Source organism: Eptatretus burgeri, chromosome 1, assembly GCF_056783735.1.
Source record: "Eptatretus burgeri isolate ZD-2024b chromosome 1, Ebu_testis_v1, whole genome shotgun sequence".
NCBI classification, from domain to species: domain Eukaryota; kingdom Metazoa; phylum Chordata; class Myxini; order Myxiniformes; family Myxinidae; genus Eptatretus; species Eptatretus burgeri.
In genome coordinates, this window is record NC_140961.1 from 91,815,679 (window position 1) to 91,842,793 (window position 27,115).

The 27,115-nt window shown below is 43.0% G+C and overlaps 1 protein-coding gene across 1 annotated transcript in view; it reads left to right on the top strand.

Moving 5' to 3' along the window:
* The window catches only part of LOC147034948 (vomeronasal type-2 receptor 1-like), a 134,863-nt gene that overhangs the window by 9,557 nt on the left and 98,191 nt on the right, over nucleotides 1–27,115 (top strand). Inside the window, exon 2 of the mRNA XM_085859897.1 lies at nucleotides 13,530–13,851. Within this exon, the coding sequence (XP_085716023.1) occupies nucleotides 13,530–13,851 (322 nt within the window). The remainder of the gene's footprint in view (nucleotides 1–13,529; nucleotides 13,852–27,115) is intronic.

The window sequence follows — 27,115 nt, forward strand, 5'->3', positions numbered from 1 at the left end:
ATTCCTTGTCAAGATGTTGTGTGATTAAATCAACAATACAGTCACTCAAATTTATACCGCCGACATACTTCTTAACAATCACCTTCGCCCCAGAAACCACAGTCAATCTGAACCATGCTGGCCACTGCTCAGACGCCATGACCGGACTACTGCGCAGTTCTACTAGGCAGTTTGGTTAAAGATGACTCGGCATTTTGGCGCGCGCGCACGGAATTATATTTTGAAAATAAATGCCGACGTTTACATTTCGGGTTTTGAAACTTTTGCATCTTCGGCAGAAAATGTATAAATATAAAAGGCTAAAAATGTGTTTTATATTTATATTTCATTTCTCCTTCCTTCCTTCTTTGGGAATCGCATCGGCATTTTTGGACATCTTCCAGATCACGTGACGATCAAACGGGTAGGAAATTCAAAAATCTATCTGGTTAGATACAAGATAATATTCTTTGCTATCATAATCAATAAACAGTTGCCGAATATCTTGTAGAATGGCAGACTAGATAGGTTTTGAAAATGGCGATTTTTATAACTTACGTGACCTCGTGACCTCGTTCATGACCTTGAACCCGGACAAAGTTATATCGTTGTGCAACACTCATCGACCTCTACCCACATACCAAGTTTCATCAAGATCGGAAAGAAAAATTGTTGACGGGCGTACGGACAGACGTACGGACATTTGGTCGGGCTTTATTAGGTCATTTCGGGAGAGATGACCTAAAAATGGATTGGAGTTTTTTAGGAATTAAATCTGGGGGCTGTAGTGCCGTAAAAATATTCCAAAGCATTGACGCCGCAAGGTTATTAATAACAAGGTTTCGCCCCTGATATGAGATTTGACTCACTAGTCCCTTCCATTTTAGTAACTGTTTCTCAGTTTCATTTTATTTAATTCCCAGTGTTTTTAACGAAATTTTAGTAACCGTCTCCGTTTCATTTTTTTTTTTAATTCCCAGTTTTTTAAAACGAAATTTTGAGAGCCAAGGCAGACGCCGAGATAAAAAATTTCATCCCAAGCTCATTCAAGTTGCTTGGGCAGGGTCGGAGGATTGGCGCCATTTTGTGGACTGAGAAAGAGAGCTTATACCATCAATCGTAGACCATCAATCAGTGCTTCAAGTAACTCAGGTCCCAGAAGGTCCCAAAATCGTTTTTTTTTTAAGTACTACAGGCATTCCTTCCAGACCAGAGGCTTTGCCTGTTGGTAGAGTTTGCAGGGCAGCCTGAAGTTCCTCCAAAGTTATTTCCTTGTCTCGTTGTAGATGTGCGGATTCTAATAAAGGTGGGTTGGGAAGAAGTCAGGGATTCCATAATCTCATTATCAGTGCTCTTGGCTTGGTAGAGTTCATAGAAGTAATCCTTGAGTGAAACCCTGATGTCTCTTTGGCAGGGTGTTGTTCTTCCTTCCTTTGTCTTTAGTAAGGCTATCTGCTGACTTGTTTTTTTTCTGAACTTCCAGTCCGAAGAAGGACTTGGAGGAAGTATCCAAGTGATACAAAATTTCCATTCGGAGACGAATCAGAGCTCCACTGGCTTGCTTTTGAACAGAGTCCAGCAAGAAGGGATTTTTCCTTTGCGAGCAAAAAGTTGGTCCTTTGGGTACTCGAGGCTGAGAGGTTGGATTGCAAAGATAGTATTTCTCTGCAAACCAGGGATTTAAGGGCAGAGTCATGTCGAGTTTGATAAGCTCTGTATTGCTGGCAGAAGGGCCTGATCTGTGCTTAGGCATTGTCCCACCATTTTACAAGATGGGGAAAGGAGGGTTTACTTTGGAGTAAAGTTCTCTATAAAACAAGAAAGGCATCAAGGAACAATTGATCCTCTAGGAGGCTTACATTAAAAGTCCAGTAGGCAGCACCTCGGTTATGAATTGGTATGTGAATACGAAGTATGACCATGTGATGGTCTGAGAAACCGCTCAGGACAAAACCAGTGTGGATCACAATATTTAAAAAAAAAAAATCATTATTAATATAAAAACGGTCTGACCTTGTGAAGGACAGATAGCCATCCAAACACCGACACCACATGTATTGTCGTGTTGATGGATTACAAGTACTCTAAATGTCAATAAGGGAGAAGGTTGTCAAAGTTCAAGTCAGAGGCATAATGCTTGCTGAGTGAGGCTCTTTCCCATTGCGATCAATAGCAGAATCCGTAGTGCAGTTAAAATCCCCTCAAAAACAAACAAATCCATTAAAATCTAAGTGTGTGAGTGATGTTCTAACTGTGTGAAAAAACAAGTTCGATCTGCACTGTCACTGAGTGCATAGACATTCAGTATTGTGTGTTGAAAACCATTAAGAGTAAAGCTGAGGGAGATTAAATATCCCTTAATAATTTCATTAAAATCAACAGTGAGATTACAGAGAGAGGGATGTAAATAGATGGCTACCACAGCTCTGGGACACTCTAAGCTGCTGAAGAACCACCTTCCTTTCATCATTCTCTCCCATTCGCTCATACAGGAGGAGCTACATCTGGTTTCCTGCAAGAGTAAAAATTCAATGTGGTTTTTAATACAAGCTCCTTAACTTCAGATTTGCGTAAATTCGAAAGTCATCCATTAATGTTTAAAGTAGCTCTCGAGAAAGCCATAGTGTTGAATTTTGAAAAAGACATTTGTCAATTGGCCGGGTTATGAATGCAGTAGTTTCCTTGCTTTCAAAACCCATTTATTGAGATGAAACATTTGTGGATTAGTCATGCCAAACTGCTCAGACTGAAGGAGCAGCCACTTTGCAGAGGTGATAAAACTGTGCAGGTCTGGAAAGGAATCTTGAATTTGAACATGTCTCTTTAGGAATGTGTGCTGTAAAAACTTTATGAACTCCTGGGGGTGGGGGGGGCACAGTCGTTACACTATCTGGTTCCTGAAATAAGCCATGATCATTCCAGACTTCACTACTATCACCAGAAGCAAGCGACGAGGCCTGCTCAGAATCATAGTCTGATTGGTGATCTAAACTTGAACCATGCACCATAGGTGGAATAGGTATTTCCATTTCTGCTGGGAGGGAAAAAGCTGTTACCAAAGCAGAACACACACGCTCTACTTCCGTAACATCCAGAGTTGTCTGGAACACAGATGTCTCAGATACTACGCTTTTGGTAGAGAGAAGGACCAGCATTGGTTCACTTTCAATGTCCATGACATCTGCAACCACTGAGGTGGTCACAACTACTTCTTAGGGCACAACACTGCCCTCTTGTTCATGCTCATGCTCATCCTGTACATGATCAGGAGCACTGTCAACATCCACCGGAGCTGGAACAGCAAATTTGTTTTCCGTTTCCAAAGCAGCGAGCGAGCTGGCTGTATCTAGTTGAGAGCCGTGTAGTTTGCTCGACAGCACTAGCTTTTTAGAAACGCTCACCATTACATCATGACCATTGACGTTAGGATGCTAGTTTCTTCGGGAGTGAACTGTTACAAAACCCTCGTCGTCTACTTTAAATTCTTTGACTTCTGCATTCACTTTCCAGGGCCGATTATGGGAGGTGGCTGCACGTTACTCTGCTCTTGATGTACCACTAGTGCTTGGCTTGGGTTCTGCATTTGTAGGTGCGCCATTCCTGCTTCGTCTCGGCTCCTGGCATTGAGATTCCTCGTTAAGCTCCACATGTTGAGACTCACCACTCGGAATGTTTGGGTTTCGAACACACATTCTTTAAATATCCATGCTCGCCACAAATAAAACATATCATTACCTCAGTGGTGATATAAATTGGGTAGCTGCGATCTTTTTATTTTAGAGTCACAGTAGTCCTAAGTGACCATGCACCATTCTTCAAAACAATATAACAGTGGTGTCGGAATGACATTGTAATATATGTCGAACCAATGCCAGAATGCAAACATAATGGGATCATGAAAATTCGTGATACAACCGTCCCAAAATAACTTAAAGCAGAGATAATCTCATCGCTTTTAAAGAAGGGTGGAATATTTGAAATAATAATTTTAACAGCAGGTGTGCCCAAAGGCCTTACAGAAACAAAAAGATCCGGCAGAACAGACAAGCCGGTGTCAACCCGTCTGAGCAACGTATCGCTCTTCGGACAAAAATAGCACAACACGTTGATTCATCCTCGACGCTGTGAGAATGTTTTTGAGCCAAATGAGCTCTATGAAACCCATTACGACATCCTCAACACTGAATCCGTCTGGTGGACAAACTATGACCCCGTTCTTCTGAGTATGTGCCTCATACACACTATGATGCAAACGTACGTTTGCCATCATGTAAAACAATATAAAGTAAATTGAAGAATCAAAGAAAACAAAAGCAAGCCTGTGACAAGTAAAGCTAGCAAGTGGAGGGAAACAAAAAAGTTAATACGAACGAAGTATTTATCCAAGAAAAAGGCTAAATAGAGAAACACAGCAAGTTGTGAAGCAGGCCCAAAGACCAGGAAGTCCTGAACAGGTCTGCAAATCACTTAACGTGCACGCTCTCTTTCTCTCTCCTGTCTCAACAAAGAAAGGAGACAGAGGGAAATACTTCACAAACACATACAAGGACACAAGGGGAGCAAAAATGGGATAGGAAAAACACCAACATGACACAGTACTGACAGCTTCACTCGCAGAGCCGCCATGATGCCACACCCACACACAACTCACCAACCAGCAGGGGGTGATAGAGAGGAGACAGAGAGAGGGAGATCTAGTGAGAGAGAAGAGAAGAGAAGAGAAGAGAAGAGAAGAGAAGAGAAGAGAAGAGAAGAGAAGAGAAGAGAAGAGAAGAGAAGAGATTTACAGAGGAATGGTCAGTGGAAGTAGTATCGATCAAGGGGGTAAGGAAAGGCTTTTAGAAGAGATAATTGTAAGAATAAATAGTGGAAATGAAGAAGCAGAAATAAATATTGAGGGATGATAAAGCTCCAGGGCTGGATAATATGCATCCTATAATATTGAGGAAAGTGACAGAGCAGATAAGCGTGTTATAAGCGGAGACCTTTTATAGTTTGTTGGAGCCTGAATAGGTACTGGAAGATTGTAGAAGAGCAAATGTAACTATTATTTAAGAAAGGTTCCAGAGAAGAATTGGGGAACTATAGACTTATGAGCTTCACTTCCGTTGTGAGAAATGTGGTGGAGACATTAAATAAGGGCCGAAAAGGAAAACATTTGAATAAATACAAAATAATTAGTCAGAATGGATTTACCAAAGGAGGTCATGGATTTATTTTTGTTTTTTTGTATACCTTATTGAGGCTCCTACAAGAGCAAACACACAACGCACATCAAGGGGGGCATGAGACAAGAGGGGCGGGGGTGGGAAGGACAAAACAGTCGGGGACAGCGACATGAGGAGATCTATGGAAGGGAGAGGGATGGGGCGGGGAACATGGGGTATACAAGATGGGCATTACAGGGACTTTCAGGAAGGAAAGCAGGAAATTTGAAGGAGGTGGGTTTGGAGTGGATTAACGGAGGTAGAAAAAAAATCGAGGATTTGGATGGGGGATGAGAAGAGGTGGTGGCGAACAGCCGTTTTGAAGGCCTGGAGGGAAGAATGGGCTTGAACAGAGTGAAGGAGTTTATTCCAAAGGCGGGAAAAAACACGAATGAAAGAATGAAGGTGAGCAGTGATTCGTGATTTTGGTAGTTTTGCAGGAAGGGGGGTTTTGGCGGAACTTGAGAACACTGCGGAAATATGGTGGGGACAAATCGCAGACAGAGCAGGGGGATGGGGGGGTGAGACAAGAGAGGAGACAGAAGAAGACAGAAAGACCACCAACCTGCCTGCCATGAGAAAGTGAGAGGCCCAAAGACACAGCCTCATTGCCGGAGATACCAATGATCTGAAATGTCTTGGTTTCCACAGCGTGAAGCTGAGAAAGGTGAGAGGCAGGAGCAGTAGACCAGAGGCAAGAGCAGTACTCCATCAGGCTGTGGACGAAAGCTTTGTATGTGGTCAAGAGCTCAGGTGGGCTGAGGAAGGACTTTGCACGATAGAGTATTCCCAATAGGCAACTGGCTTTGGAGGCTGGCTTGGAAATGTGGATTTCCCTGGAAAGATCATAGCAGATAGTGAGACCCAGAAGCTTGAAAGACAAGACATCTTCCAGAGGATGATTGAGAAAGTGGATGGGGGGGGGGGTGTTCCAAATTGTCCTTATGGAGAGACAAAGTTAGAGTGTGAGATTTGTCAGGATTGAAAGACATGTTCCACGTTTTGGACCAGTTTGTGATTTTACCCAGATCTTCAGAGAGCGAAGAAGCTACTCAATGCCAGTCTGAGGGACGACAGATGGTACGGCAGAGGGTGGAGTCATCAGCAAAGAGATAAAGAGGATTTTCTGGAGAGTCGTAGAGATCATTTATAAAAACCAGAAAAAGAACAGGGCCCAGAATGCTGCTGAGGAACTCCAGCCTGGACAGGAAGAGGGGATGAAAGAACTCCATTTAGGGCTACAGGATGATTGCGACAGAAGATGAAGTCTGCGAGCCATGAGTGGAGATGGCCTTTTCTACCATAGGAAGAGTTTGGTTAGCAGTGCAGGGTTCCAGACTGTCAAAAGCATGCAATATGTCTCGGGATATGGCTCCGATTTCATGTCTGGCATCGAGGACCTCCATCCATTGTTGGGAGAGCAGAGCAACCTATCTCGGGTAGAGTGACCTGGAATGAAACTAAATTGATGATCGGAAATCAAGCCATTGGAGAAGAGGAAGGATTTTATGTCTGAAGCGATGATGGATTCCATAACCTTGCTGATGCTTGGGAGAAGTCTGATTGGTCTGTAGTTGCAGGGATCTGTTTTAGCACCTTTTTGTGCAGGGCATTAATGTTTGCTGATTTGCAAGTAGATGGCAGATGACCTTGAGAAAATGAGAGTGTGCGAGTGTGAAATGAGAACAGAGAGATGGTGAGCAAGAGCAGAGGAGCAGGTTTTTAGGACAAGTGGGCTGATGCCGTTTGGACCGGTTGCAGAATCTCAGTCGAGGTTTGAAAGCAAGCTCTCCACTTTGGCAGAGGAAAAGGACACAGAGTCCAGGAACAGTTGGGTGTCACTGGGCATGTGGGTATGGAAAGCAATGGGTTTCGGACACAAGATTTTAATGCCAACACGGAGTTTAGGCATTCAGCCCTTTCACGTGCGGAATCAGCAGTGCGGCCATTTGAGGTAATCAAGGGGATGGAGGGGGAACATACACCAGAAACAGATTTGATTAGACACTACCAGGATTTGGATGAGGAAGACAGGTTTGAGAGTTCAGACTAGAGCTGCAAAAGATGTTGTTTTCTGGCTCTCCTAAGGGTAGATACACACTTGCTCCGAGCTTTATGGAAGGAACTGAGATTACCCTCAGTTGGTTTTTCTCTCCATGAGGCAAAGGCAAGTTGTTTCAGGACAACTACCTCGCCACAAGCTTCAGTGAACCATGGGCAGTTGTAAGGGTAGGACAACTGAAGATGAGAGCGGATAAATCTGTTTCAAGAGGGAGAGCAAGTTTATTTGAATGAATTCCCAGGATGAGTTGATGTTGGAGAAAGTAGCAATGGGAGACCAGTCAAGAAGTTTGATGGCTCATTAAAGACCTGCCAGTCGGTTTGAGTGAAATGCCAGACTCAACGGCACTGAGGTGGTTCTCTGATAACAGACAGAGAGATGTCCACTCTGTCAAACATGTGGTCAGAAGAACCAATTGGGGCAGAGAAAGAACAGCGGATATTTTCAGGGAAATTTGTCAAAATCAGATCCAGAAGAGATACGTACCATTGATTGCGATCTAGGTCAGGAAATTGACCGATTGAGTCAGTCCCAATGAGTCACAGAAAGCTTTTGCTGAGGTGCCATGACAGGTGAGAGAGGTACCCACACCTCACCAACTGGCATGATGACAAATGAAGTCACCACATATGAAGAAGAGAGAGTTCAGATGAGAAGATAGATGAGAAGATAGATGAGAAGCTGTTTTCGGTGTAAATGGAGTCATCACTGTTTGGTGGATGGTACAGTACATATATAAGCATGAAGTGGGAGTGGAGGGGAAGCCGTTGCCAGAGGTGTTCCTGGAGGTTTGGGGGAGTGAGGGCAGTGCACGGAGAGTGAGCCATGGAGTCTTTGATGAAGAGAGCAATTCCTCCACCAGGATGAGGCTCTAGTCTATCATACCGGAGTAGGAAATAACCAGGGAGAGATTTGGGAGACAGGGACGCCTTGAGCGAGGAAAGTTTCTGTTCAGTAGATTATGTCTGTTTTGTCAGTGGCTGTATGGAAAGATCTGAAAGGTATGAGAAAAGACCTTGGATATTTGAGCTCCACACTGTAAATGAGGAGCGAGTTGAGGAGGCTTTGGGTGCAGGGGATGGGAGGGGAGGAGGAGGGTAGGACAAGGGAGGAGAGGGGAGGTAAGGAGAGTTGTTCAAAGAGTGCTTGGGAGAGGGGGGCAAGAGAGGGGTAGAAGGCAGTTGAGGATTTGATGAGGTGCAGTGATGACATGGAGGTGAGAGGGCAGGGGAAAAAGGCAGCTTTGTGGATGTGAGGGGAGGCAACTTTGAGAGGGATGAGTGAGTGCGGATAATGGTGGGAGAAGCTTGAGTGCGGAGAGTTGAGGGGGAAAGGTGAGGGGGGAGTTTTTGAGAAAGGTGAGAGGGAAGCTTGGAAGGAGAATAGTGTGATGGCTGCTTTGAGGGGAGGGGTGAGAGGGGTGAGTTGGCAATGAATTTGGAAAAAAAGAATGGTTGATGGAAAGCGAACATTCATAGCAAACTTGGGTAATTTAATTTTTTTTAGGTCAGAAATGCGATTAAGGACATTTCTTGATGGACGCAATGATGGCGAATTCAGAGAATGGAGAGAAGAAACGCTGTAACAGTTGGATTTTTGGGGCAAGGTATGAAGGAAAGGTCAAATTGAGAGCAGTATGTTGAAGTAGGAGAAGATTAGTGCATCATCATGCAGTAATGAGTACCACACGTGTGAAAGCGGAAGATTAAGCATTATAAGAGATCGTTTTTATTATTATTATTATTATTATTTTTTTTTTTGAGATTGAGTTTTCATCAGATTAGGTCATGGAAAGGTTGAAGAACAATCGTGAGGTGAATGATGAATTTGGATCGGTAATCACAGAGGGTGGAAACAGATTGTGTGGTTGTGGGAGAAGCACGTGGCAATGGAAGGTGAAAAGTCAAAAGTGAATTTATTTATTTGTGAATTTTATTTAGTTTTCTTAATTTAAGTGAATTTTATTATTTATTTATTTTAAATATGGATTGCTTAACAATCGGAAAAGGGAAGGTTGAAGGTGGAGGTGTATGGTGAATTTGTGACAGTAAATGCAGAGTGAAGCTAATGGATGGATGAAAAATACCAGGAGGAGGGGAGAGAGAGACACGTGGTTACAGGAGCTGTGAAGATAGAAAGGATACAAAGAAAATTATTATTTTTTGATGGATTTTTGAAGAGTTAGATAAAATTGGAGAATGGAAGGTTGTGGGAAGAAATTGTGAAGGTTATTGTGAGAGAGGGTCTGCTCAAGTAGAAGAAAGATGTTTCGCCGGCAGGAGGAAGAAGAAGAAGAAGTGAAGATGAAGAAGAAGGAGAAGGATCGGAACTTGTGGGTATGGTAGGTTTTTTGTGTTTTTTTTCATTTAAATTTAAGACAAGAAACAGAGTGTTTAGTTGGGAGGGATGGGAGACATTTGGATAATGGGGAAAATAGGAATTGAAGGTGATAGGGAGAGAATACAAATAAATACGATCATACACTTAGAGCGGAAGGATGGGTAGTCCTCAAGGAACCCGTTAAGACAGGGTCGACAGAAACTCACAAAATAGCATGATTTTTGAAACAAAACTGAGCTAGGAACATACAGAAACATGTAGGTGAGAAAATAAACAGTTAAAACATCACCAGAAACAACTTTGAGAAAGTTGGCAGAGACCCCTGCGACAACCTGCCATTGCTGCAAACCCAGAACCGGAAGATGTTTCACAAATGTATTTGAATTTTACAAAGTAGTTTCTGATTGGATGCATGTGGGACATGCAGTTTATGAGACAAAGTATAACTTGACCTTCAGAAGGCATTTGATAAGGTACCCCAAAGGAGGTTGTTAGCCAAAGTGAGGGCTTTTACAGTGACTGCTTGGGCGGTGAACTGGATTGGAAACTGGCATAGTTTCAGGAAGTAAAGTGTTTGTCAGCATGTCTGGCTGCAAGAAGAATTATTCATAATTTCCATCAATGATTTGGATTGTAATGTTAAGAGTCAGGTTTCTAAATTTGCAGGTGACACAATGCTTGGCGGTAAAGGTGATAGCAGAGTGGGTGGTGATCAGATTCAGGAAAGTCGAGATACTGTTATGTTTCTTGGGAGGTGGTAGATATTACTTTAGTGCAGTTATAAAATGTGTATTTTAACGTCGGCTGTGTTCGAGTAGCTAGAAATATTGATAAAGTACGTCAGTATGTGGAGCTGAAGTTGTCATTGTTTGATGTGCGTTTTTGAGGGAAATGCTTTGTACTTATACGAGGGAAATAAAGAGGGTTTAAGAAAAGGAAAAGTGTGTTTAAGCCACAAACGAGGCACAAGCGAAGTATTGTCAAGAATGGGGAAAAATCACCAAAACCAACAACAACAACAACAACAACAACAACAACAACAACAACAACAACAACAACAACAACAACAACGTGACGTCCCTCCCTGACGCTGCTGATTGACTTGGATCATGTCACATCAGAGAAGGATCTGAAGGTGGTTTTGTTCTATTCTTGCGTATAGCAGCTTGGCTGCTGGGGTAGCTAACATTTCTTGGAAGCACGAATGTGCCACTGATGCTGTGCCCCTCTAACAGCACACTGGTACTCATTTCACCGACCTCGGAAGGATGACAGGCTATCAACCCCACCTGCTGTTAAGCCAACGGGGCTCAAACTCAGGACCCTAAGCCAGCCACCCTAATCACTAATCCAACACGAGGCTTACCTGAAGGTGGTAATACATATGGAAAGTAAGCACAGGACCAGGCAGCTCCAGGTAAAGTGAACAGGGTTTAGGTTGCATTCCTAGGGCTATAAATTATAAATCAAAAGATGTGGTGTTAACACTGTATTGAAATTCAGTGAAGCCTCATCTAGAATGTTGGGTACAGTTTTTGTCACTGCATCTGAGGAAGGACATAGCTGCCATAGAGTGGATACAGCATCGATCTATGGTATTAATGAGGAGCGTTTGAAGGAAGAAGGCATTGGAAAAGAGACTATTGCAGGGGGTCTGATAGAGGTGTTTAAGATAATGAAGATTGTGGACAATATCAGTGCAGTGCAGTTTTTTTTTAGCAGAGTGGACAGTGTAAGAACCAGGGGTCGTAGCTTGAGGGTCAACATGATGATAGGACAGTTTAAAGGCAAAGGTCTTTCAGTCGGAGAGTGGCTAATACATGGAATTGTTTCCCCGGAAAGGTAGTGGCAGCAGATGGGGTGGATAATTTTAAATGGGAATTAGATAAGTGCCTGGATGCATTAGATAGAGGTGTATGAGGATATTGGCTAGTGTGGAGGGTCAGTAGCTTGAATATGTTGATACTTGAGTTGATGCAGTGCAGGCATGATGAGCCGATAGCCTCCTTCTGCACCAAGGTTCCTCATGTATCCTTGTTACCACAGTGATGCAGAGAGATAGAGATCTTTGCCAGAGAGCATGTGCAGGAACCAAGAGTGCGAGAGGAACCAAGAGGGAAGAAAGCTATTCCCACCTATAACGGAGTTTTATCATTTCCCGGAGGGGCGGTGCTTTGGACCACCTGTTGCATGTCCTTTGGCCAACTCTCTGGGGGGGGGGGGTTCCACACCTTACTGGAGGCTGATTGTAAAGGACAATCAGGCCCATGCCAGTCACATGGACGTTCCTGATATTATCTGTGCCTCCATTCACATGAGGGGCAGTCGCATGCTTGTGGATCCAGGCGTGGTTGAGGGGCAGTTGTGTGCTTTTGTCACCAGGTGTGGTTAAGAAGCAGTGGTGCACTTATGGCACATGACCACCCCTCACAATATCCAGGGCCATGTAGAGGCCACATGTAATTTTGCACTGCCATTATATATTAATGTGAAAACATGTAATCACAGACCACAATGGGGAAAAACCACATAAAACACCAAGTTGGGGGAAATGGTTGTGCAGAAGCAAACATTTTGGGAGGGGAGACGAAAGGAATTTCACTAAAACTAACTTGACACTGCCTGTCATACACTTATTAAGTATGCTTATGCTGAACATGCACCATAGAAATAACTAGTATAAACTAAACCCAATTACTCCTGTCATATCTGTAACTATTACTGTGGCATGACAATTATTTTCAATGGAGAGGTGAATAATGAGTATTTCACTATGAGTATTACAATCACCATCTTTGATGGATTTGGATCAGATGATTAGTGCATTATGATGCAGTAACGAGTACCACACGTGTGAAAGAGGGTTTCTAATCTCTACAAGAGAGATTTTTTTGGCTATATCGTCATTTTTCTCAGATATGGCCAAACGGATCTTTATCAAACCTTCAGAGGTTCATCAGTGAATGAAGAGAGTGTTTCAGGATTTTTTTTTTGTGATTTTGAAAAAAAATGACTGGATTTTTTTTCATCTCTCTATATATAGTGCCTTAGCCTTTATATTGATATGAAAAGTAATATTAAATGATCCCCGAACCCATTAGTTAAAGGGTGTAGGGAAATGTTTTACGCCCCACAAAATAAATTATTTCAAAATTCCAAAAGGATTAGAACAGCACCAGGCATTGCCAGGTATCATTGCTGGAGTGCACGTCATTAATATACAGTAGGGACTCAATTTTGATTCTCCAATGGAATGATATCAGACAATATTTATGCTCATGAGTCGTTGTTCGAATATTATTCGACTGATAACCTGCCGGATGAGCAACCAATGTTGTCTTTCTCCCTCTTTTTTTTTGTATACCTTGTCGAGGCTCGTATGAGAGCTAAAATTTTCCTCAAGTTATCATTCCTTTATAGTCCATATGTAATGGCAAGGGACTGTGTCAAAGAATGTAGGTGTAATTTGTGAGCCAAACTAGATTGCAGCTTCCTGGAACAGGAAAAAGTTCAAAACTTAGATTTATTTTTTATGAGATGTCTGACGAATGCAATGTCTTCGCAAGTGACATTCCAAATTAGTTAAAAATATATATATTCTCAACTCTCTATTTGTAGGTTTTTCTTGTCTGCTCATGTGTCCTTACATACTGTGAAAATTTGCTCTCCTTTATCTATAAGCTTCCATCTGATATGTCAGCCTCTCACTCCCATGACTTCACCAATTTTGTAAGCCTCGATAGCTGTCAATAAAAATTCAAACTGCATGTTTTGAAAAATAGGTGTCTGCTCAATTTTTCTGGAATATTCATGTTATTTTTGACCTTTGAGATACCCATAGCTGAGTGTAACACAAAGTATTTTTAATTTTTGATAATCATTTTTATCTGTGATATTTAAATTTTGGTCTTAAAAAGTGCTCAATCTTTGCTGTTTTGCAGGTTACGTGCTGAAGCCCTGCAATGGGCAATGACAATGGTATTTGCAATTGAAGAAATAAATAAGAATAACACACTTCTACCAAACATGACATTAGGATATGATATATATGACTCTTGTTTTGCAATTCCCTTGGTTACAGCACATGGACTGTTATTTTTGGAAGATAAATTTGATACAGGTCAAAATTCCAAGAATTTCTGTTTACCAAAGGTTGCAATTGGAACTTTTGTTTCAAAACTAACATTACTGTTGAGCACTATGCTTGGTCTTTTTAATTTTCCTCAGGTGATAATCTCTCTTTTTATTATCGTGCTTCAGAATGTGTGAAGTTGAAGAATTTCAACAAAATGATGTGAATAAAAAATTGCATTCTGCATCAACTACAATGCCCTAACTTTTCTAAAATTGCAGTGAATTAAAAAAATTCTGGCATGAAAGATTATGAAGAATTTCCTCATCGTTCTCTTCACCACTCATCATTATGTCATCACATTAATATATATTAGTAACAAGACTGGGCCCAAAACTCTGTCTTAAGTAACTGGGAAAGGGAAGGAGTGGATTCCATTCATGGCAACATGTTGAGGAAGTCATGAAATCTGGGAATGAAAGTGACCCTCAATGCCACAAGAAGAGAGCTTGGTAAACAAAGCAGGAGTGTCAAATGCCAAGATATGTCCAGGGAAATGGTCCGAACAGTCTAACCTCTGGTCCGAGATTGAGGATCTCCAACTGCTGTTGGAGGAGCAGAAGCATGGTCCGATGTAAGTGACTGTGATGGAATCCAAACTGATGGTCAGACATCAGGTTCTTTGAAAACAGGAAAGATAACATCAGAAGCAATTTTTTTGTTGTTGTTGTAGACAATGTCGAGGCTCACATGAGAGCTAACACAAAGAATGTACAAGGGGAGCAGAGCAGGAGACAAGAGGGGCAGGAGAGGGAAGGACAAAACAGTGGGGAATAGAGACAAGAGGAGATATGTGGAAGGGAAAAGGATGGGACAAAGTACACAGGGTAAACCAGATGTACACGATAGGGAATTTCATGTCCTTACATGACAGGGACTTTCAGGAAGGAAAGCAGGGAATTTTAACGAGGTGAGTTTTTGGTGGATTAATGGGGGTAGAAAAGATCATGCTTTTGGATGGGGGAAGAAAAGTTCTGGTGGTGAACAGCTGTTTTGAAGATCTGGAGGGAAGAGTGTGATTGAAGAGTGTGGGAGTTTGTTCCAAAGGTGGGCAAAGGAGGAATGACAAGTGAAGGTGAGTAGTGTTTCTTGATTTTGGTAGCTTTATCAGAAGGGGGTTGCTGGCGGACCTTGAGCGCCTGCAGAAATATGGGGGGGGGGACATATTGCAGATAGAGAGGGGGGCGAAGCCAGAGAGGAGATGGCAGAAGACAGAAAGACCACCGACCTGCCTGCGGTGAGAGAGTGTGAGACCCAAAGACTCAGCCTCATTGCGGGAGATACCAATGATCCCAAATGCCTTGGTTTCCACAGCGTGAAGCCAAGAAAGGTGAGATGTGGGAGCATCAGCCCAGAGGGGAGAGCAGTATTCCACCAGGCTGTGGATGAAAGCCTTGTATATCATCAGGAGGTCAGGTGTGCCAAGGAAGGACTTTGTACGATGGAGAGTGCCCAGTCGGCGACTAACTTTGGAGGCCGTCTTGGAAATGTGAATTTCCCATTAAAGATCATGGCAGATAGAGAGAAATCGAAGCTTGAATGAAAGGACTTCACGAGGATTGTTGAGAAAGGAGATGGTGAGGAGGGTGGGGGGGGGTTCCAGATGGTCCTTTTGGAGATACATTGTGAGAGTGTGGGATTTGGCAGGATGATGGATTTCATGACCTTGCTTGCAATTCGAAGCAAACTAACTGGCCTATAGTTGGTAATGTCAATTTTACACCCTTCTTATGCACATAGGTGATGTTTGCTTACTTTGATGTAAAATAGTTGTCAAAAAAAAGAAAGACAGACTGAATGTGGCAGATAATGGGGCAGCAAGAATGTAAATGCAGGATTTGAGAACAAGGGTAGGGATGCTAAATGGGCCATTGCTGAAGTAAGGTTAAGGCTGGACAGAACTTTCTCCACATTTTCAGATGAGGACACAGAGTCCAGTGGACAGAAGGTAAATCGGTGAAAGATGGGGATAAAGTTGGGTTGGATACATGAGATTAGACAATGTCTTATCTCAGGCAGAGTCTGCAATATTGCCATTTAAGGAGAGGAACGGGATAGAGTGGGAACAAATACAAGATACAGACGACCTGGTGCGAGGAGGATTTGGAGAAAGGAGACACATTGAAGAGTTCAGCCTTGAGATTTGCAAGTTGATGTTCTCTGGCATTCCTCAGGGTTGACACAGTTGTTGCGAGCTTTACACAATGAAAGAAAATTACCCGCAGTTGGGTTGGCTTTCATTGCTGAGAGCAAGCTGCTTGACTGCAATTGCCTCCCCACAGGATTCAATGTACCCAGGTCAAGATGATGGATACGAAAGTCGAAGAAAGGATTGCTTACTGAGAGAGCATATTGAATACCCTGCCAGTTGACCTGTGCAAACAGCCATTTCCTGCATCACTGAGGTTGCTCCCTTACAATAGCCAGATCGATATGGGGATTGACAAGAAAGTGATTAAAAGAGCCAATGAATCAGAAGAGGAACAAGAGAGATTGCATGGCAAATAAGTCGTTACTCTCTACAGGAAGGAGGACGTACCAGTGGATGTTTTCTTTGAGATAATTACAGATTGTGTCAAACCCACAGAACTGCAAAAGGCCTTTGCTTCAATAACAGGGCTGGTTTTTCTCGAGTGAACACCCAGCCAGTTGTTACGGACACAGTTGACATCACCACTGATGGGAAACATAGAGCTAGGATGGGTGATTACGAGTTATCTATGATTGAGGAAATAGAGTTGTTCAGATCATCAATGGGTAGATGGTAAACCACACAGATAAACATAATGAGCTGGATTTCCGAAAATCATTTGAAGAGTTAGACAAGTGCAGAATCACTAATCGTTCAATGATCACCCATTCAAAGTTCGTCGACAATCGCTGAAGAGTGATTATCCAATGCACATCAAAACCAAATCGCAAGTGCCAAAATAATAAAGAAACTTGTAAATGTCGTTGAGGGCACGTTTAAGAGTGTGTTTAAGGCCTTGAAGCAAGCATTACAAGGCTTATACAACTGGTAGGTTGCATGGGACGTTTGCTTGAATTAACTGATTAAGAGGAGGCAGAAGAGCAGAGGAATAGGGCAGATTGCCAACGTGCATCGAGAATGTTCAAAGCCAGATGCAATCTTCTGGAGAAGTCTGATAATATAAATATTTTTCCAGAGTTACAGGCTCTCGAAGGAATAATTTTGTTGGCTGCTGAATCGAGTGCATGCATGATGACCTGCATCAACCTATGATGACGAGCAATGTGCTGAGGCCCCTCCAACAATTGTCTGTGGTGCTGCGATTCCATGCATGTGCATCATTTCAATTGGACGTTGGAGATATGTGTGGTGTTTCACAGGCTAATCGGCTGTTTAAATGTGCACAACTAATCGGATGTTTATCTCCCTTCGTAAATTGCTGTTTCATTGTTAGATTAGCTGCGTGCATACGACAATAATTTTGTCAGTGTTTAAGGGTTAGGTGTGTGTGAGCAAGACATTCGCTAAACATATTTCGTAAATTTGGCCCACAACAATGTCCAGAGCAGACACAACAACTTGAATGGAGAGATCATAATAATTACAATGGAGACCTCAAATAATGATGGACAACACTGTGGTGAAGTGGAAATGACGGTATGAGGACCTGGTCAGATTAATGGTGGTGAAGGGGCAGTGGGACATGGGAAGTGGTGTGGTAGTGGGAAGGGTGACGGGGGAGGTAGAGCAGGATGTGGTGCAGTGGGAAGGAGAACAGGGCATGTGGTAGGAGAAGGAGGGGACAGGACACATGGCAGGGGACGGGGAAGCAGGGCAGGTCCTATGGGGGTGGAGAACAAGACATGTGGTGTGGTTGGGGTGAGTGGGGGTGCTACACATGCAGTGTGAGCAGGGGGGAGGGGGGTTGGAGAAGTGAAATGTGTGGCCATGGCGGCCAAGAGCCAGAATGGTCCCTGGGGTAATACTAATTGTGAAGAGCCACCTTCATGCAGACCCCCTTCTAAAAATAATTTTTAAGACAACCTACACGGAGGTTTTCATATTTTCCTCATCAGAAACATATGCAAAATTGGGTTGTTATTCACTTTTTCCAACATGTAGATTCGTTTAACTCATTTCATCGGGACGGGGTGTGGCCAATTTTTCACAATTCTCTTTATTCAATCTAATTCTCGCTTTTTCTTCTCTTTCATCTCTTTTCCTCTATTTATCACCTTCAGTATCTATCTGTCGAAGGAGAATTAAATTATTGCAGAAATTTTTCTGTGAGGCTCGCTTGACTGTACCTGGATGGTTTTGAGGGTTGTGGAGTAGCAGCTGAAACCAAATCCTATCCAGGTTCCTCTTGATGACTCCATTTTGCTCTTTACTTCTTCAGTTTCCTTCTTGTTTCTTGCTCTTCCGTTTCATTGTGTTCCACAATAATTATCCGTGTGTGTGTGTGTGTGTGTGTGTGTGTGTGTGTGTGTGTGTGTGTGTGTGTGTGTGTGTGTATGTGTGTGTGTGTGTGAGTGAGAGAAGCTGAAGAGTAAGGGTTGATGTTGTGGTGGTGGCTGGGAGGACGGTGACAAACTGATATAAAAAATGCAAAGAGGGAAGGAGGTGAACAATTAATAAAGTTTTCAAGTTATGTAAATTAAACTAAAACATTGCAAAACGGTTTAAATTACAGGTGAGCTACGGTGCTGGCTGCAAGTGCTTGAGTGATAAGAAGATGTTTCCTTCCTTTCTCCGAACATACCACAGTCTATTGTATTGGGGAAATGCATTTGCTCACTTGGTAAAACACTTTGGCTGGACATATGTGGGTATCCTGGCAGTAGAAGATTCATATATTTGGGATGCCATGTCTATTTTTATGGCTGATGTGGAACATACAGGTATATGTATTGGCTTCCAGGAAATATTGCCTCAACATTATGAAGATAAAGATCTCGAATCAATAAGTAAGTATAGGACGAGAGAACACAAAACACCACAAGTTTACTTCCATGAAGTGAATTTTAACAGAAGATGATTATTGAAAATAAAAAAATTACTGAATGAAACATTACACAATGTGGCTCCATTCTAACCAAACAGATATCTCACTCTTTCAATCAGTACACTGCTCATCACCACAAACATGCTCCTTCCTTCCTGTAAGCACAACTAACCCTCTTACAAACCGCTCAAATCTTGTACCTCCCCCTGTTTGCTCCCTTCTTCATCATACCTCTAACAAGTCTAATCCTTCCCCTATGCCCACCTCTAATATCACCATCCTGCACGTTGGCCGTGCCTGCTCTCAGCGTCTCCCATCCCTCTCAAAGCAATCTTCACAATCCCCCAACCTTCCCTCACACCTCTCTTAACAACTCCCACCTCAACTTTCTCTTTCCAATCTTCCCCTTCACGCCACATTCCCAAAGTTCTCCCACCCCCCTTCACATTCACAAAGCTTCCTCCTTCCCCCACCCACTAATCACTCCACCTCCTCCATTCTTTAACTGCCTCCGCCCCCTCTCATATGACTCCCCAAAGTACCGCAACCCATCAACACTTGGCCTTTTCTCCTTCTCATCTGTTAAGGAAGAGCCCCCCCCCATATTTCTGCAGGCAATCAAGGTCCACCAGCAACCGCCTTCTGAAAAAGCTACCAAAATCAAGAAGCACTGCTCACCTTCACTTGTCATTCCTCTTTTCCCACCTTTGGAAAAAACTCCCACACTCTTCAATCCCACTCTTCCCTCCAGATCTTCTGCAACCCCCCACACTCTTTCCAAAACTCTCCTTACCCCCCTCCCCCCATTCCTCTCTCATCCTACAATCAACCTATCCTCCCCTCCCCTGCACCCAAAACCTCCTCCCTCCCTCTTCCTTAACAGTGTGGAGCTCAAACATCCAGGGACTTTGCTCAAACCTGACAGATATTTCCATACTAGTTGCCACTGACAAACCATACAATCTGCTTAACAGAAACTTTCCTCCTTCAAGATGTCTCTGACTCGCAAGTATCTCTCTCTGGTTACTCTCTTCAGGTTTTACAGACCTGAGCCTCGTCCTGGCGGTAGAGTTGCTCTCTTCATCAAAAGCTATTACTCAGTCACGATGCACTGCCCTCTCTCCCCCACACCCCCAGGAATACCTCTGGCTGCGGCTTCCCTCCACTCCATCTCATACTTATATGTGTGCTGTACTGTCCACCAAATGAAGATGGCTCAATTTACATCTCGATCTCCAAAAACATGGACCAACTTATATCCGCTCATCCTAACTCTCTCTTCCTCGTAAATGGTGACTTAAATGGTAATCATGCCAGTTGGATGGGTGTGATTAACTCTCTCACCTTCCATGGCACAGAGGCAAAAGACTTCTGTGACTCATTGGGACTGACACAATCTGTCAATTCCTAAACTGGATCTCAACCAATGTTGAGATCTCTTCTGGATCAGATTTTGTCCAATTTCCCTGAAAATACCTGCTGTTCTTCCTCGTCTCCAATCAATTCATCTGACTACATGCTTCTCAAAGTAGACATCGCTCTGAATGTTATTTGAGAACCACCTTAGCACCCTCAACTTCTGCATTTCACTCAGGCCGACTGGCAGCTACTTCAAGCAGCCATTAAACTTCCAGACTGGTCTCCCATCTCTACTTCCTTCGACATCAACTCATCCTGGGAATTCCTTCAACGAAACTTGCTCTGTATCATGCCCAGATTTATCCCATCTCATCTTTAGTTGTCCTATACTTCCTCCTGCCCATGGTGCACTGAAGCTTGTGGCGAGACAGTTGTCCTCAAACAACTTGCCTTGGCCTCATGGAAAGCAAACCCAACTGAGGGCAATCTCATTTCCTTCCTCAAAACTCAGAGCAAGTTTGTGTTCACTCTCAGGAATGTCAGAAAAAAACATCTTTCTCATATCAAGTCTGAACTCTCAAACCTGTCTCCTACCTCCAAACCCTGGGGGTGTCAACTTAAGTCTGTTTCTGGTGTATGTTCCAACTATATCCCCTCCCTTACCTCAAATGGAAACACAGTTGACACTGCACATGAAAAGGCTGAATGCCTAAACTCCGCGTTTGCTTCAAACCTTTTCTCCCAAACCCATTGCTTTCTATACCCACCTTACCCAGCCACACCCACCTGTTCCTGGACTCTGTTTGCTTTTCTCCTGACAAGGGGGAGAGTTTGCCTTCAAGTCTCGACTCAGATTCTGCAACTGGTGATGATGGCGTCAGCCCATGTGTCCTAAAAACCTGCTCTGTTGCTCTTGCTCACCCTCTCTCAGTTATATTCACCCTCTCGTTTGCTCAAGGTAATCTGCCATCTGATTGGAAATCAGCAAACATTACCACTATGCATAACAAAAGTTGCAAAAGCAGATCCCTGCAACAGCCTTCTCCCAATCATCAGCAAGGTTGTGGAATCCATCACCACTTGAGATATTAAATCCTTCCTCTTCTCCAATGTCTTGATTTCCAATGATCAATTTTGATTCAGACCAGGTCTGTCTTTCCTGGATATGCTGCTTCTGCTCTCCAAACAATGGATGGAGTTTCTCAATGCCAGCCCTGAAATCAGATCCATCTCCCGAGACATATCACGTGCTTTCTCTACCATCTGGCACCCTGCTCTGCTCACCAAACTCTCTTCATATTTTATCGAAGGACATCTCCACTCATGGCTCACAGACGTCCTCTCCTGTTGCAGCCAAAGTGTGGCCCTTGATGGAGTTCTCTCATCCCCTCTTCCTGTCCAGGCTAGAGTTCTTCAAAGCAGTGTTCTAGGACCTGTTCCTTTTTCTGTTTTTCATCAATGATCTTTCTAACTCTCTGGAAAATCATCCTTGTCTCTTTGCTGATGACTCCACCCTCTGCCGTCCCTCTGTCATCCCTCAGATCGTCAAGCAGCAACCTCTTCACTCTCTGCAGACCTGGATAAAATCACAAACTTGCCCAACACGTGGAACATATCTTTCAATCCTGACAAATCTCCCACTCTCACTCTGTCTCTCCAAAAGGACTGACTGGAACCCCCCCCCCGACACACACACACACACACACACACACACACACACACACACACACACACACACACACACACACACACACACACACACACAAACACACACACCTGCTTTCTCAACAATCTTCTTGAAGAAGTCCTTTCAGTCAAGATTCTGAGTCTCAATATCTGCCATGATCTTTCCTGGGAAAGTCACATTTCCAAGCTGGCCTCCAAAGCCAGTCACCAACTGGGCAGCCTCCATCGTACAAAGTCCTTCCTTGACACACCTGAGCTCCTGACCACATACAGAGCTTTCATTCACAACCTGATGTAGTACTGCTCTCCCCTCTGTGCTTGTGCTCCAACTTCGCACCTTTCTCTGCTTCACGCTGTGGAAACCAAGACATTTAAGATGATTGGTATCCCCTGCAATGAGGCTGATTCATTGGGTCTCTCAGTCTCTCACCATAGGCAGGTCAGTGTTCTTTGTGTCTTCTACCATCTCCTCTCTGGCCTCACCTCCCCCTGTTCTGTCTGATATATACCCCCCCCCCCTAATATTTCCACAGGGTACTCGAGTTCCCTTCAGCAACTCCCTTCTGGTAAAACTACCAAAATCAAGAATCACTGCTCATCTTCACTCTTTAATTCTTCTTTTTTTCCCACAACTCCAACACTCGCTTCAATCCCACTCTTCCCTCCAGGCCTTCCAAACCAAGCTGTTCCAAACTAACCAAGCTAACAAATCGTTCACCACCATCTCTTATCTTCCCCCATCCAAAACCACAATTTATTCTACCCCTACTAATCCACCCCAAACCCACCTAGTTCAAATTCCATGCTTTCCTTCCTGAAAGTCCCTGTCACGTAAGGACCAGAAAGTACCTGTAGTGTCCATCTTTTAAACCCTGTGTACTCTGCCCCATCCTCTCCCTTCCGCATATCTCTTGTTTCTGTTCCCCACTGTTTTTTTCCTTCCCTTTCCCGCTCCTCTTGTTTCCTGCTCCCCTTGTTGTACGTTCTGCATGATAGCTCTCATACGAGCCTTGATATTGTGTCCAAAAAAAAAAAACACGAGGAATATTATTTACCAGCAAATACAACCCATTGCTTCACTGACATGGTTATTAAGGGGGGGTTGAAGACGGAAGAGAGAGAGAGAGAAAGAGAGAGAGACAGAGAGACAGAGAAAGGGGGGAGGAGGAGGAATAAAAGATAGCACTGTGGTGAGGGGTCGAGGTGTGATTCGCAAAGGGAATGATACGTTATGCTTAATGATCGAACACACACACACACACACACACACACACACACACACACACACACACACACACACACACACACACACACACACACACACACACACACACACACACACACACACTCACTCACGTTTGGCCAATATAGGCAATTTTCCGGTAATCGGCAGATTGGAGCCAGTGTGATTACCGAGTTCAGTATGTACTGTATACAACCCAAAAACCTTGAGTAGCTTTCACATTGTTTTGGGGGTATTTCAATGAATGATTTTTTTCAAACAACATTGCATTACAGACATTTCAAGATGTGAATAAACATTATTATTATTATTAAACAACTGCCAATCGTCATGTGATGAGTAAAACCAAAAATTGGCTCTGCTATTTAGAAAACATGTTCATGTGGCAAACGGCTCGGAAATCGTGTTATCAGCTTTGAAACTCACAAAGACAAACTCCGAACGATTCTGAAGCAAACCCGGTTCATATTAACATAACCAACTGCTTTAGAAACAGCTGCTATGACAATGGAAAACGTGATCGCTCGTACGCTGCTGAGTTTTAAAGTTAAAACCTACACAGTCAGTCAGTTGCTACATCCTGGCCCTACCAAGGTAGTGTGTCACCTGAGCAAATTGCTAAGTCTGTAGACTCAGGAATCACCACCAGTCTGTGAAGTAAACGAGTTTATTCTCCATAAGGCCAGCTCTTCTAGCGCATGTGCATTGCAACTCCGCCACTACCCCATAATCACCTTATCAACCCTGATACCAATGGATCACGCTATTCGAAAGCATACATCAGACATAGGAACTGCCCCCCTTTTGAAAACTTAAGCAATCCCTTAGTTTAATAATTTGGGTTCTGAGTACTCATTCATCAAGAACCAAACAATAAAACATCACACTAACTAAAATACGTTTCCCATCTATCTAATGTCGCAATCCTTCAAAATCTTTCAAAATCATGACTGAGAAGTTTAAAATTTCACGAGCTAGAATAAGAACAACTCAGTTGTATGATTTCCGGAGTCCTAAGAGACACTTTATCAATTAACCGTTCGCTGGCAAATGCACAGGTTTAGCATGCTTCAATTAATCTTCGAGTTTTCTTCCTTTCTCGCACCAGAAATCTCCTCGCCCAATCTTGTTTGTTCAGATGGTGGAGAAAGCATGTGCTCATCAACATGAAGGCCAGCAGCCAGTGATTTTTCAGATGGTGGAGAAAGCTCCGGGTCATAAACAAGCTGATCGAAAGGAACAGCTCGTCCAACAGTTGGTGGAACTTGAATAGGTATTGCTTGTCCTCCACTCCCAATAGAATGAGTTGGAGACTGGGATTCAAGTATTTCTGGCGGTGAATGGTCTGGTGGGCCCGTCACACCATCAGGTTGTAAATATGAAGAAGTGATCACAAACCGTGGACGCAGCTGCTCTTCATGTCTCTTCTATGCAATACCACTCACTTGAACATCATAGTTCCTCGGACTAATGACCCGAATGACTGACCCAGTAACCCAGTGTGGACCTTTTTCAAAGTTCCGGGCAAACACAAGTTGACCTTCATGGAACTTTGGAGAAAGTTCAAGGTTATCTTGGAACACTTTCACTTGTTGTTTAGTTTAGGTTGCTCTGAGCACGCTGAACCTTATTCTCAGTTGTCTGTTCATTAAGAGTTCTGAAGGTGATTTCCCAAACAAAGATGTGGCTCTGTATGTCAATAAGAATCTGTCCAGCTTGGTTTGTAAAGCCTCTCTGGTATTTCCGATTTTGGACATTATTTTTCGTAAAATGATCGACATAGCGTTCTGCCAAACCATTTGGAGCAGGGAGCCCTAGGGCAGTCAGGGTATGTTTAATGTCATTTGCCGTGAGAAACTCCTGGAACACGGCACTGACAAGTTGGCTGCGATTGTCGAGCAAGAGGTGCTCCGGCAGGCCAAAACACTGAAAACATGATGAAAGGTTTTTAATAATGTTGGTGGCAGTAATGTTCATCAAAGGAATTATTTCCAGGTACTTTGAATAAGCATCCACAAGTAAAAAAAAAATTTCCCCATGGAAGGCCCAGCAAGGTCTAAAGGAAGCCGTTTCCAGGGTCCAGCATGCCAAGGCCATGATTGTGGCTGGCTCCCATGTGGAGCTTTCCCATTCTCCTGACACATTACACACAATTTCACGTTATTTACAATGTCTTTGTTGATGTTTGGCCACAATAGGTATCTCTTGGCCATTTTTTTCATTTTAACCATGCTTGAATGTTCAGAATGTAAAATCTGCTGTTGGGATATGGGAATAACCACATGAGAATCCCACAGTATGATGTCGTTTTCCACAAAGAGTTCCAGTCTTTTGTTGTGATAAGGATGAATCCTATCTTCGGGAGTCTCATTCCACCCATGTTTTGTGAAATGAAGTACCTTGCTGAGAATTGGATCTTTCTTTGTTTCAGCTGTGATGACGTCAGCTAACACGATCTCATCATTTTTCACCAAGAGTACTTCAACAGTCACTTGTTCTGGATGTGGAGGATGACCCTGTAAGCATGTAAGGGTTTTCGCAAAAGATAATCTACATAAACATTTTCCTTGCCCTTGATGAATTGTATGGTGTAGTCATAAGCTATCAACAGTAAAGACTACCTCTTGATCCTTGCTGATGCCAACTGTGACACTGGTTTGTGCTCATTAAACAGAGATACCAGAAGTTCATGATCCATCATTAATGTGAAGTGTCTCCCAAGAAGGTATTGTCGAAACTTTGTCACACCAAACACCATTCCCAAAGACTCCTTCTCAATTTGGGAGTAATTTTTTTCTGCATCAATCAGAGTTCTCAATGCATTGGCCACCAGCTCCAACACACCCTCTTGACTGGGTTGAAATAAAACTGCCCTCACACCCATGGAGGACGCATCCATTTGAAGAATAAAACCAGCATTTGGGTTGTAATGGCATAGCATGCGGCTTGAGCACAAAACAGCCTTAATATTTTTTTTGAATGAATCACCTTTGGCTTTGCCCAATTTCAATTTTGCCTCTTTTTTCAGAAGTCTCTACAAAGGTGACATGATTCCGGTGAAATCAGGAACAAAACGACGGAAGTTTGCGAGGCCAATAAATGACTGCAATTCTCCCATGTTTTCGGGAGCCACTGCCTATTGGATTGCTTCAAGCTTCTGTTTCATAGGCAAAATCCCTGCTGCTGAAGTAACAAACCCAACATATTCAATCTCATCCAGCATGAGGTGGAACTTGTCACATTTTAAGGTGATTCCATTTTCCTCCAACTGAATGTCTAACCCAGCTTTTCGCTTCACGAGTGCAGGGTAATAACCAATTGGCAATTGTTTTAAAACCAGCCACGAGGGCAAATAAAAACGCGATTTCTTGTATGGGTCATTCAATGCTGAGGGTTAAAAGTTAAAACACACTGTACTTACTTCCTGTTGACATCATACATTTTACAGTTCCTGTTCCATGTTCAGCCAAGATGCCAAGTGCATCAAAGCTGTTTACATCATGTACGGTATTTAAAGATTGTAAACACCTTTCTTTGATTTGTTGGTGATATACTGGGTTTTTTAATATCGATTTTTTTTTTGCAATGCCAGTAAAGTCAGAATTCCAATACCGGTATATCGATATAATCGCGATATAGAAATATCACCGGACCCTAAAAGTCATGGCACATAATTCATTTAATGATACTGAAGTAAATTAGCTCAATACCCTCGAGCATTAACATGCATTGTGATAAAACTACATTCTCCCACACTGTGCAATTTCCAGGATGTGCAGCTGAGTTTTTACAACTGTGGTGATGCCAGCAGCCAAAAAAAAAATCACTGACCCTGTTCCATTCTTGTAATGGGTTATTATGTTGCATTCACCATGATATTCTCAGCAATTGCACAAAAACATCTTTTGTCAAGATGTCAAAATAAGATTTGAGATTACAAGATGCTGGTTTATCTTTCTGTTTTCAACTTCAGATGGTGAAGGCAACAACAGACGCCAGCCTGACAATGATGATTCTTCACTGGAAGTTGAATTATAGGGGCATTGTACTTGAAAAAAAACATAAGGAGTATGGTAGGGGCTTATTCATACTGAAGAGGGTATTAACTACACTGCCATATGCATCATGAGC